Raw genomic sequence first — 12,786 nt, forward strand, 5'->3', positions numbered from 1 at the left:
CAGGAAGAGTTTTATTTTTCTATTAAAAGCTCTGTAACTAAATAAAAGTGAAGGATATAGAAATAATGTTGTGTCTGACGAATAACTATTATATAGTGAATAATGTATGTTTAATTTATTACTCATTTGGGGGATGGTGGAGAAAATCAAGATGATGTTTAGAGAAAATGTTGCATATCACAATGGGGAGAATACAAGATTTTTAAAAATATTTTCTTGTAGAATTATGAACTAAATACTTGTATACTATTAAAATATGGGTTGGTAGCTAAGATTTTATGCTCTACTAATTGATATGATGTAAAAAAAATAGTTTAATAAAATTTCAAATGTAAGACAAACTTTGTCATGTGTAGTGAAGGATACTCAGGGCAAAAGTATGTTTTCTTTAACACGTTTATTTCACCACACACTTACCTAAATTTACATTACATCAACTATTTTATTTTCTTAAATCTTTATAATTTATATTTTTTATAATTAATTTGTTTTGTGAAGATCCTTATAGCCCAGGGTTTGACCTTTTTTCTCCTGATATTGCTCACCTTCTACCTACAACTGCCAAACCCATTTAGGATGACCCAGATTTCATCTGTTTTCATCCACCTGATTATAGCTTGCCTTCTGAGGCCTCTACTGTGGAATCTGCTAAGCCTTTCTCACCCTTTTTTGGACATGTTTTAAAGTATAATTTTCCCTTCCTTCTCTAGATATTTTTCTAGATGATAATTTTTCTCTTTTAGGTGAGGGTACTTTCATGCCTAACATTCAACAGGATTTTGTTCAGTTTGCCTTAACTTACCATCAGGCATATTTTATTTTTGATTCTGTGTACTTAAAATCCTTGTGACCTGTATGGAAGGGAAGTCTTTTTAATCCTATCCATTTTATCCCTCCAACTATTTTTTCAGCTTTGTCTTACCCTATTGATTCTTCTACAGAAATGTCTACTGACTCTTTTCTTGCATGTTTCTCCTATATATAGGGTATTTTTATGGAGTACCTATTCCTTCTTCCTTCCATGTTGAGGCATTTGCCTTCTTCAGTTCTCTCCTTCAAATGTAACTTCTTTGCTTTTGGGATCTTCTGGGCTGGGACATTGTTTTGTTTCTGGTGGTCAGTTTCTTAGTTTACTCTTGTGTGTTTAGTATTATATGGGGCACCTGCAATGCTATATTCCATTTTCTTTTCTTGGTTGCCTTTACTTGCATTCTGAACCATTCCAATCTTTATTTGTGTTTCATGTCTGGCGTGTTTCTGTCCTACCTACAGGTTACTCCATTCATGGTGTATGCTTGATACTGATTGGAGTTCTGGATTGATTGGTCTTCCTTTAATCACTTTTTGGCTCTTCCCCATTTTAATATTGGGTAGGCAAGTTTTGCAGGACTGAGAATGCCCATAGTATACATTCTTATTTTTCATTTCTTGGGATGCTATCACATATTTTTGCATCATATGATTTGGTACCAGTTTTGTGCCTTGCCCTTTGGAGTTTTGATATTGTGTGTCTTTTGTCACGTAGTCTGCTGCATTTTACTCAACTTTTACATTTTTGAGGATATTAATAGTAATGCCACTACTTGGACATTTGTATTCTGAATAGGGGTGGTCATAACATAGTAGTTTCTTACACAAGCAGCATGATTCATTGAGTTTTCCACTTGGATATGTTTTTCCTGTTAAATACCTATTAATCTCTGTGATTTGAGGAGTGTTTTTTTTTTAAAAAGCATCGCAGCGTGGACCATCCACTCTATTCGTTAAATGTATTCAATGTAGCTATCTATTATCCATGCTATAACAGTTTGCTGTCTTATAGCTAGCAAGTTTCTAATACATTAGCAGATGTGGCTTCAATAATACCAGTTGTTCCTTCAGGGCTGGCACATTTACAGTCTTTTCAGGAGACACTGCGTGACCCAAGGTCTCCTGCTAAGATTCCTTTGGATTCTCCTCTTAACTCTTCTCTTGCCTTCAACTATATACATTGGTAGTTAAACATATCCTCCACATCATCATGTTTACAGATTCCTTCTTGTCTGGATTTGTTATGCATGTGATCATATTATAAATTTTTATACAGATCTGTGTTTGCTACTAAATGTTTTACAGTTTTATTTGAGTTGTATGTTTTTATCCACAGCTTTTGCTAATACACTATTGAAAACTTAAGTCATCTAGCTTAATTAGCTATATAAATTGTAAATGCACATTTTTAGAAATGGTGTGATTACAGTATGTTTGAATATAAAAGGATTCTGTTCTTATTAAGTGGAATGTGCAAACTTTTTTGGAAATCATTGAGTACTGCAACAACTGCCATGTGAGAATTGATTTTATAACAGTTGTATGAAAGATTTTTTTTAGGTTTTTTTGAAAGTGATCTAATTTTATTAAACTGTTTTATGAAACTTGGCTTCACATGGTTAGTTTTCTATCTTTGGAATATTTGTCTTCATGTGAATTTCTTTTAAATATATTATGCATCTTTTTGCCTTATGAATGTTTGATACGGGTAAACGAGTTCTTTGTTTTTGGGGCTTGCCTAAATCATGTCTTATTTCTATAGAATCAAAATCAACTTTGGTTGTATAATTAGATGTACCACATGTCTTTCCACACAAGTAACAAAACATTACAGAACAAGGAATCATCCTTTTTATCAAGGCTGTTTTAGTAAACCTACTGTTAAGAAAAACAAAAAAATTTAATTCTGTCCTTTCTTCACAAAATTACTTATTCTCTTCTTAAACCCCACATGATACTAGCCTCCACCACTGGCATCAGCAACTCGTTTCATAAATTGATCACTGTGATAGAAAAATAATTGTCTTAACAGGAGCCTATACTATTTTACAGATCTTAAACTTGATATTTTGTGCTGTTGTTTTCAGAATAAATTTAAAAAAAGGAGTTTTTTGTACCACTAATCTCTAGGATAATCTTGTAAATACAACGTTTCTTTTTACAAGAGAGAATAATATAACCTATTATCATAAGCTATTTATCTTCAGACATACCTAAGTAGCTCTCATCTGAACCCTTGCTAGAACATGGAAGTTGTTATCCTTTCTTAAAAAAAATGTGGTTAAAACTGTTTGCATTTTTCCAAGGCCTAACTTGTTATTTGTATAAAGAGATAACTACCTCTTTTGACTTATAATTAATAATATATAGCAAAAAAATATAAACATAACAACCTAAAAGTATTAGTTATACTCTGGTCATTCTTTAAAACTGGAATAATTTAATTGAATTGTAGTTTTTAAAAAAAACTAAAATAAATTTGGTGTAAAGATATAGCAAAATGTTTTACATTTAACAGATTGCTTTTTAAACTCAGAATCAACAGATAAATGACAATTAAATTATGTTTTGTTACTGTTATTGTTTTTGATAGGCTCAGAAATAGAAGATATTCTTTTCATTGCCATGGCAGGCATACATCAAGTTTGGATGCTTTTCCTTGAAGATGCAAAATGGTTAAAAGGGAGGTATGACAATTAGATTTACTAACTGTAAATTTCAATCAATGACTTAGTGTATTTCAGTCATAATAGGTTTTGGTTTCAGTACCTGTAAATAATGGCTGTTTTCTGTATGTTAAAGCTTGAAATAAACAATTATTAGATGAAATTATTCATAGAATAAATTTTTCTTAGATTTATGGACACATTTATTGATTATACTTCATGAACTATTTTTACCTAATGAACACATTTTTGAAAAATTTCATTGCTTGTAAAATTTTAAAATTTTCTTCAAGCCTTCCAGATTTTTAAACAAAAATGTTTTAGTAGATCCATAGAGTTTTTATACTAGCAACATCCACACATTAAAAGGTTGCATACTTCATTGTATATATACAAAATTCAAAAGTTAAAAACTTTTAAACATGTTAACTGAATTTTGTTATGTATAGTATATGCTTGGTTAAGATGATGTGTTTTATGCTGTAGTTGTTACCAGAGAGGAACATGTATACGTTTTGCTGGAAATGGTGAAGAAGAAAACCGTAACAATAGTTATCCTGAAAGAGCAGGATTTGCTCAGCCATCAGGAATCACTATAGCACAACAGGAAAATCTTCAATGCCTCTTTATTGCTGACAGCGAAAGTTCAACAGTTCGTCAAATTATGCTTAAAGATGGGGCTGTTAAGGCTGTTGTTGGAGGAGAAAAGGATCCAAAGGTTGTCTTTTTTTGTACATCTTTTTGTGTATTGTAAGTTAAAAGTATAGTGGTGGATCTGAAAAATTCTAATTTCCCACTTTCCAGACTTTTGTTTGATGCAAAATGTAATACTCAGCATAGAACGTGTTGCATGACAAACTATTTTAATATAAAAAATGTCTAATATGATCAAATTATTTATCATATTAATAACACAGCCCTGTGAGGGTTTTATTGTCTTGAAATTTCTGCAGGTTCTGTTGTAATTCCTGAATGCTAAATCTGACAATATCCATTTTTCTCCAATATTCATAGATTTTCCATAGAATGTCATATATACTTTGACATAAGTGAATCATTTTCATTGAAACTTGGTCACATTTTGTTATGCTTAAAATGTTTATAATCACTTTCTTTAGATTTCTCTAGATAAATCATGATGTAAATGTCTTATCAATCATTCTAGAACATACAAGAAACACATCACTAGTATATAAATGGTTATCTGGTTGCACTAGTTCTCTTGATTTTCCATAGTCTTCAAAGTCCTTATTACTTCCAGGAAGTTTAAATTTCTTGAATTTATAATGTTCATCACTAATATGATCTTTCAAACTTTTACTAAACTATACTGACTTATTTTACTCCATTGCTCTTATGTTCTGTATTCTTATCAATTTTTCCTAAAATAATTCTCACATCTGTTCAAGATCCCTTCCTAACATTTAGTCTAGTGTACAGAAACTAGATCTTGTCTTATTCCATCAAATTTGGTTTTCCTGCCATTTGGAATCAGAGTACTATTCTTCAGTTCCAGATGTAATAAAAATTCTACATATAATAGTGCAATGGTTGCTGGTACTTAAATGCTCACCAAACATAACTATCATATTCACACTGGATATTAATATTAAAACAAATATAGCTTTTTCTCTTGTAGGTTCCACAAGCAGTTGGTGTATAAAAGTATCCTGAACAATTTCCATAAACCTGTCACCCTCATTGTGTGAAGCAAAATTATCCCAATCAACACCCCTGAAATTAAAATCTTCCATAAAAATAACATTGTTCAGCTACCATTTTGATCTCATTATTCAATTTTTCATTGACTTTTACATTCTGAACTGATGGTCAAAAACAAATCCCAGTTACAAGATTTTTCCCATTATATCCATTGTCACTAATCCAAACTGGCTCAACCTCAGTGCTGTTTTATTTAATATGCTCTAAATCAACAGGATGCAATTCACTCTTCCCACACAGTTAATCTTCCCCCCTTTTGTTCAATACATCATCTCTAGTAAATAATCTGTAGTCTGGTTTTCAAAAAAAAAAAAAAACTCCCCTCGGTGTGGATTCCTGTACGTGGTGAGGGGACCTCCCAGGGAAGGTTCTGTTCTATCTGGTTACCTTCTCTGGGATCTAAACATCCAACCACGTGTTTGCCGTGCGTGGCGACCCGTGAAGGGGAGGAGAGGATCCTGGTGGTTGAGGGGTCCAACCCTAACACACCACTTTGGCCTCAATTCCTGTAGACGAGGCGGCCTTTGGGTGGCCCCTTGGGTCAATCGGCTGGTCCACTTGGGCTAGAGTCAACCAAGTACCAGTGTTGGAAGTTCTCAACGGGTGTTGTGGACATTGTGCCTGATGCTGGTGTTTGGGTATAGTGCTCACGAAACCCTGGCGTTGCTGCATTGTCCTTGCGTCCCCTTGTAGGGCTCCATGGTGGGTGGGGTCAGTGGGTACCGAAATTTTTCCTTTTTCCTATGGATCCTCTAAAAATTTAAATAAAATTGTAAAAAACAGTCAATGGGTAGCGACCACGTCTTGAATACTCAGAACAGCAATCTTCAACATCTGTAACACACGCATTCTCATTTTCTTATATTACATTCTCTTTCGGAAAACCTTTAGGGCAAATGTCCCCTTTTTTATTCAAAAGGGACTAGAGGGACTTGCTGGCTCTCCAAAATCAGTAAAGAAACTTGATCTGGTGACATATTGGTTGAAACATCCACATCCCAACACAGTGAACTCCTCTTGAGTTCAAAGGCAATTGGGGATATACCTATTGAGGTTACACCCCATGCTACCTTGAATTCTTCACGAGGAGTTATTGTTGAAAGGATTTGAAGAACGTTCCCAGTCAGAGATTCTCGCTGGTCTCTCCACTCAAGGAGTTTCTGCAGTGAGGCATCTCCACTGCAAAGATGGAATTACACTGCCAACAAATACCCTTGTTTTAACATTTACTTCACCACGTGCACCTGCCACCATCAAGGCAGGTTATCTCATTGCAGGGTTCGCCATACATACCAAACCCTCTTCGATGTTTCCAATGTCAGAGATTCGCCACTCAAAGACATCCTGTCGTGGTTCCCTGACATGTGCTCGTTGGGAGGCAAGGACCACGATGCCTATGACTGTGGCATGAACCCACATTGCGTAAACTGCAATGGTTCTCACCCCTCTTACTTTCATTCTTGCCCAAAATGGTTGGAGGAAAAAGAGGTGCAGCGTTTGAAAACGACACATAACATTAGTTATCCTGAGGCTCGGAAATTGCTGTCCACAACTCCATCTCGACATATGCTGCTGCACTTCATTCCACAACTACAGTGGGAGTGCAGACAGATCTCTGTGCCTCCAAGAGAATCGTTTTCAAAACAAATGAAAAGCCTTTTGACCTCCGTGGTTAAAAAGGTTGATGAATCGACTTCCACACCTATCTCTGTTCCTCCCATACCTTCCAACAAACCTCAAGATCCACGTCCTTCAGTTTCAAATACAGGCATTTCTTCTGATACATCTTTTTCTCCCACCACAAGAGACAAAACAATTATTCGTTCGTCCCTCAGTCACTGGATTCCCCTTCCAATAACAAAAACCTGCCCACCCGACACAGAGCAGGATCCATGGAGGTTGATAGACCTCCTCCGACTAAAGACAGTAAAGAAAAAAGACGTGGTTGTAAACCGAAGGGTTCTCCAGCCACTTCACCTACCCGTTCTTAAAAATGGCCACCTTGATACAATGGAACTGTCGAGGTTTACGTTCTAATCTGGATGATATCAAAACGCTGATTGCTTCCCACCATCCTGTTTGCCTTTCTTTACAAGAAACATTTCTCAAAACTGCTGATACTGTCTCCATTCGGCAGTTTCTCTGTACAGAAATGACAGGTTGTGTGATGGTCGAGTACATGGAGGGGTGGCACTGTTGGTTGATCAACACGTGCCCACCCTGTCTTTGTCACTCAACACACCCTTGGAGGCTGTAGCCATCCGTGTTTCCTTGGGTCATACCATCACTGTTTGTTCTCTGTACCTGTCCCCTGGAAAGACATATGATCAATCAGATCTTGATGCTCTCGTTGAACAATTGCCATCTCCATTTCTAATCCTAGGGGATTTTAATGGACATCATCCCCTCTGGGGAAGTGCTATTATTGATGGGAGGGGCCGATCTGTAGAGCGGATGCTCTCTGATCACAATCTTTCTCTTTTCAATACTGGTTCTTCCACTTACTTTCATGCACCTAGTCAGTCCTTTATTGCTATTGATCTCTCAGTTTGCACCCCTTCATTATTCTCCCATTTTTCATAGAGGGTTGACAGTAATCCACTAGACAGTGATCATTTTCCGATCCTTTTGAGAGAGACTGGCCGTGGTCGATGCCACCCTACCCGCGTGCCCCGGTGGAAGCTGGATATGTCAGACTGGTCCACTTTCACTGCTCTCGCAGAACTTGATCCTGCCATCGTAAATCAGCCATCAATAGACGACTGTGTAGCAGCAGTAACTGACTGTATTACACATGCAGCTGCTCAGTGTATTCCTAAAACCTTGACACGTTTTCCACGATATCCTCGTCCGTGGTGGAATCCTGCTTGCCACTTAGCATGTAAGGCTCAAAGCGGGCCTGGGATACTTTTGTAGATATCCCACACTTTCAAACCGGTTGCTTTCCAACGGCCCGTGCACATGCTAAATAGGTAAGACGTCACAGCCAGAAGGAATCTTGGATTAAGTTCACAACCAGTATATCTTCTACCACCAGTTCCAAGATCATATGGGACAGGATTCAAAGGTTAATGGACACTACAATTCTATCCCCTCTCGATCTTACTCTCTGATGGTCAGGAGGTGACTGATGTTCGAACATCGCTAACACTCTAGGTGAAAGCTTTTGCGGGTATCTGGCACTTCTGCTTGTTCCTCCACCTTCCTGGCCATCAAGACTCGGGCAGAGCGATCACCTCTTTCCTTTCAACTGACTGTTTCTTTGACTATAATTGTCCCTTTACCCTGGTAGAACTAAAATGGCCCTTCATCGGTCTGCCAGTACGCCTGTTGGACCTGATGATATTCATTATGACATGCTGCACCATCTATCTCCTTCTTCTCTTGATGTCCTTCTGATTGTTTTCAACCGGATCTGGCAAGAGAATGTTTTTCCTGATGCCTGGCGCCAGGCTATTATTTTACCTTTCTCTAAGCCAGGAAAGATCCCAAGATTCCTTCAAACTACCATCCAATTGCTTTGACGAGCTGTCTCTGTAAGACATTAGAAAGGATGGTTAATGCTCGTCTTGTTTGGTTCCTTGAATCAAACAACCTCCTCTCGCCCACCCAGTGTGGGTTCCGTGACAGCACTCCACCACAGACCACCTAATTCGCCTTGAAACATCTATCAGAGAAGCCTTTCTCAACCGCCAACATCTTGTATCAATATTCTTTGACATAGAGAAGGCTTACGACACAACATGGAGGTATGGCGTTTTGCGAGACCTCCATACATATGGGTTACGTGGCCATCTACCCATGTTTATTAAAATTTTTAATGGACAGGAGATTCCAAGTTCGTGGGTTCGACACTTTCCGTTCTTTGTACAGGAACTTGGAGTCCCTCAAGGCTGTGTATTGAGTGTTACACTCTTCAGTATAAAGATAAATGCCATCACCGAACAACTCCCTCTCACTGTTGCGAATGGGCTGTATGTCGACGACTTTCACATCTCATGTCAGTCGTCAAACATGAGATATATTGAGCGGCAACTACAAACCGCCCTCAATTGTGTAATGGAAGTGGACTATGGCGAACGGCTTTAATTTCTCTCTCTCCAAAACTGTATGCATGCACTTTTGCCGCCGACGGGTATTCACCCTGATCCTGAACTTCATATCGATGAAGTTTTGCTGCCAGTGGTCCCGAGACCAAGTTCTTGGGGCTTATCTTTGATCGTAAACTGACCTTTATACCACACTTAAAGCAGCTTTGGGTCAAATGCACAAGAGCACTGAACATCCTCCGTGTTCTCTCTTCTACCTGTTGGGGGCAGATCGCTGTTCAATGTTAAAGGTATATCGTGCTCTTATTAGATCGAAACTCGATTATGGATCAATGGTCTATAGCTCTGCCAGACACTCGGCTTTAAAGATGCTGGACCCCGTTCATCACCAAGGACTTCGACTCTGCACTGGGGCTTTCCGTGCCTCTCCAGTTCAAAGTATATACATTGAATCTCATGAACCTTCTCTACACCTTCGCCGCTTGCAACTATCTTTACAATATACTTGAAACTTCATTCCTTACCAAAGCATCCCACCTGAAAATGTGTTTTCCTTCCTCGGTGGGCAGTACTTTTTCAGAACAGATGATCTGTCATTGCTCCGTTTGGCCTTCGCATCCGGGAGCAATTGGATGAATTGGGTCTGTCCTTGGATAATATTGCAGATTCCATAGGTCGGCCCATCCCACCATGGCTTATTACAGCCCCCAAATGTGACCTTTCTTTCAGTCACCTAAAAAAGGCAGATACTCCAGATTGGAAGTACCGTCTTTTATTCAATGAATATCTTTCAAACAATCATTCAGTTCCTATTTATACAGATGGTTCCAAATCAGGTAATTCAGTGGGCTCTGCTATGGTTTGCTATGGGTCAGTAGTTGTGCACAGAATCCCTTCTACAGCTTCTGTGTTCACTGCTGAACTGTATGCCATATCTCTTGCCCTGGATCATATTGCAGCTGAGCAGTACTCCAACTGCACTATTTATACTGATTCGCTTAGTTCTATACTTGCCTTGGAATTGCTACACATTAGCTCACATCCTATTCTCGCTGATATTTGAAACCGACTGGCCCATTTCTCATTAGCAGCTACTTCAATCCAGTTTTTCTGGATAACAGGCCATTTTGGTATTCGCAGGAACGAGCTTGCAGACATGGCAGCTAAATATGTCTGCTTCAGCACCATCACTCCTATGCCTATTCCGTACATGGACTATGGTGTTGTCTTCAAGGCTCGGCTCCGTGCCAGCTGGCAGTCCACTTGGAATGAGCAACGTGACAACAAACTTTTTCAAATCAAACCCAAAATTGGACTTTGGCCATCTAGCTTCCGTAAAGTTCGGAAGGAGGAAGTTGTTCTCACTAGGCTACGATTGGTCACAGTTTTTAACTCATCATTTTCTTTTATCTGGAACTGATGCACCAATGTGTAGTTTGTGTAACACTCAAATCACTATCAGCCACGTTTACTTTCTTGCCATCAAGTACAATTCTCAACGACGGCAATATTTTAAACATATTTTTTCCCAGGGTCAATCTGTAACATTGGACAGAGTTATTGGTGATGGTGACTCTGTCCACCTTGATAATGTTTTTAATTTTTAATGGCCATTAACCTTTTTAATCTCATTTAAGCATTGCATATTTATTCATTACACCTTTTTAATTGTGGTTCCTTTTTTACAGTTTTAATCTCTCTCCTTCAATTTGACATTGGACAATGGCCAGAACATTAAATAACTCGACACCAGGACTGGAAAGGCCAACTTCAGGTGACTAACGCTCCTGTTTGAACTATCCGCTTGAACTACTCGTTAGTCATCCTGGCGAAGTTGTTATTATACTTTGCTGCATATCATTTCACACTTTACTACTTAACGCTTTAGTACTGGCCATATTGACTCATAACCCGGAACCAGGACTGGAAAGACCAACTTCAGGTGACTGACGGTGGTTTTTATACTTACATGTTTGTCTTCCTGGCAGGTTACGATCATTACCATTCTGCTACAGGTAGTTCTTTACAACTTTGTTGACTGGATGTCAACATTGGTTTTTACGCCATTTTCTGTTTTAATTGCCGCTTTGCTTTTATCTTCAATTACTTTTACAAATTTTACTCCATTTACTTGACTTTTATCTTTTTACTGGACATTTGGCTACTCATTATTACGATTTTGCGGAGTGTCTTTTAAAACTTTTATTCTTTTACATTTTGATAATAGCTGCTATGACACATAACCCGGAACCAGGACTGGAAAGGCCAACTTCAGGTGATTGACGGTGGTTCTTGAACTTACCTGTTAGTGTCTTTTAAAACTTTTATTCTTTTACATTTTGATAATAGCTGCTATGACACATAACCCGGAACCAGGACTGGAAAGGCCAACTTCAGGTGATTGACGGTGGTTCTTGAACTTACCTGTTAGTCTTCGTGGCGGGTTATGATCATTAACATTTTGCTAGAGTAAATATTTTACAACTTTGAAGACTGGATGTCACCATTGGTTTTTACACCATTTTCTGTTTTAATTGCTGTTTTGTTTTTACCTTCATTTACTTTTACAAATTTTACTCCATTTACTTGACTTTATCTTTTTACTGGACATTTGGCTACTCATTATTACGATTTTGCGGAGTGTCTTTTAAAACTTTTATTCTTCTACATTTTGATAATAGCTGCTATGACACATAACCCGGAACCAGGACTGGAAAGGCCAACTTCAGGTGATTGACGGTGGTTCTTGAACTTACCAGTTAATCTTCCTGGCGGGTTATGATCATTACCTTTTTGCTAGAGTAAATACCTTACAACTTCTTATACTCTGCCTTCTATCTTAACATTGTAGACTAGGTGTCAACATTGGTTTTATACTTTTTTGTTTTACCTTCATTTCCATTTATGTCTATTACTACATTTATTTATTTATTTTTTATTTTTTTTTTACATTTTTACCGAATGTCTGGCGCAGATAGCCTCGCTGCTTTGTACCATAAAACACTAAATCAATCAATCAAAGAAACTTTCTTTCATCCAAATTGTTCAAATCTAACTAAGTGAAAACCATAACATCAAATTTTTCAGTCTCCATAACTGCTTTGAACACTTTAATTTTGTTTCCAATACTCCTAGTATTACATTATTAACATTTAATCATGGATTTTAAAATACATTTATGTTTTATTCCTGTTGCATGTGTTTTCCTCTCAGTTATATTTATTTCCAATTTTACTAATATCATAGTCCTCATCTCTGTCTAGCTCTAGTTTAAATCTACCACTACAGCTGACCACTCAACTTATGCTACAGAATGTCTTTTAAAACTAGTATTAATGTACTTTCTCTCTTACTGCTATACACAAGATATAGAAATTGGATTTCATGCTGTTTAAGTTTTAATTTAAAAATTCAACTTTGTCTTGTACCTTGAATCCTTTTTATGAATTTTAATACTTTTACTTTACTTTTAACTTTTTACCAATTTGCTTTGTACCATAAAACATCAAACTTGCCCACTTATCAAACATGAATTGATT

General features: G+C 37.4%; 1 protein-coding gene across 1 annotated transcript in view; it reads left to right on the forward strand.

Annotated features, from left to right (window-relative positions):
• The window catches only part of LOC143241084 (NHL repeat-containing protein 2-like), a 43,892-nt gene that overhangs the window by 9,401 nt on the left and 21,705 nt on the right, over positions 1-12,786 (forward strand). The window contains exons 5-6 of the mRNA XM_076484606.1: positions 3,404-3,497; positions 3,963-4,194. Of these exons, the coding sequence (XP_076340721.1) occupies positions 3,404-3,497; positions 3,963-4,194 (326 nt within the window). The remainder of the gene's footprint in view (positions 1-3,403; positions 3,498-3,962; positions 4,195-12,786) is intronic.

The sequence above is a fragment of the Tachypleus tridentatus genome, chromosome 13 (assembly GCF_004210375.1).
Source record: "Tachypleus tridentatus isolate NWPU-2018 chromosome 13, ASM421037v1, whole genome shotgun sequence".
NCBI lineage: Eukaryota > Metazoa > Arthropoda > Merostomata > Xiphosura > Limulidae > Tachypleus > Tachypleus tridentatus.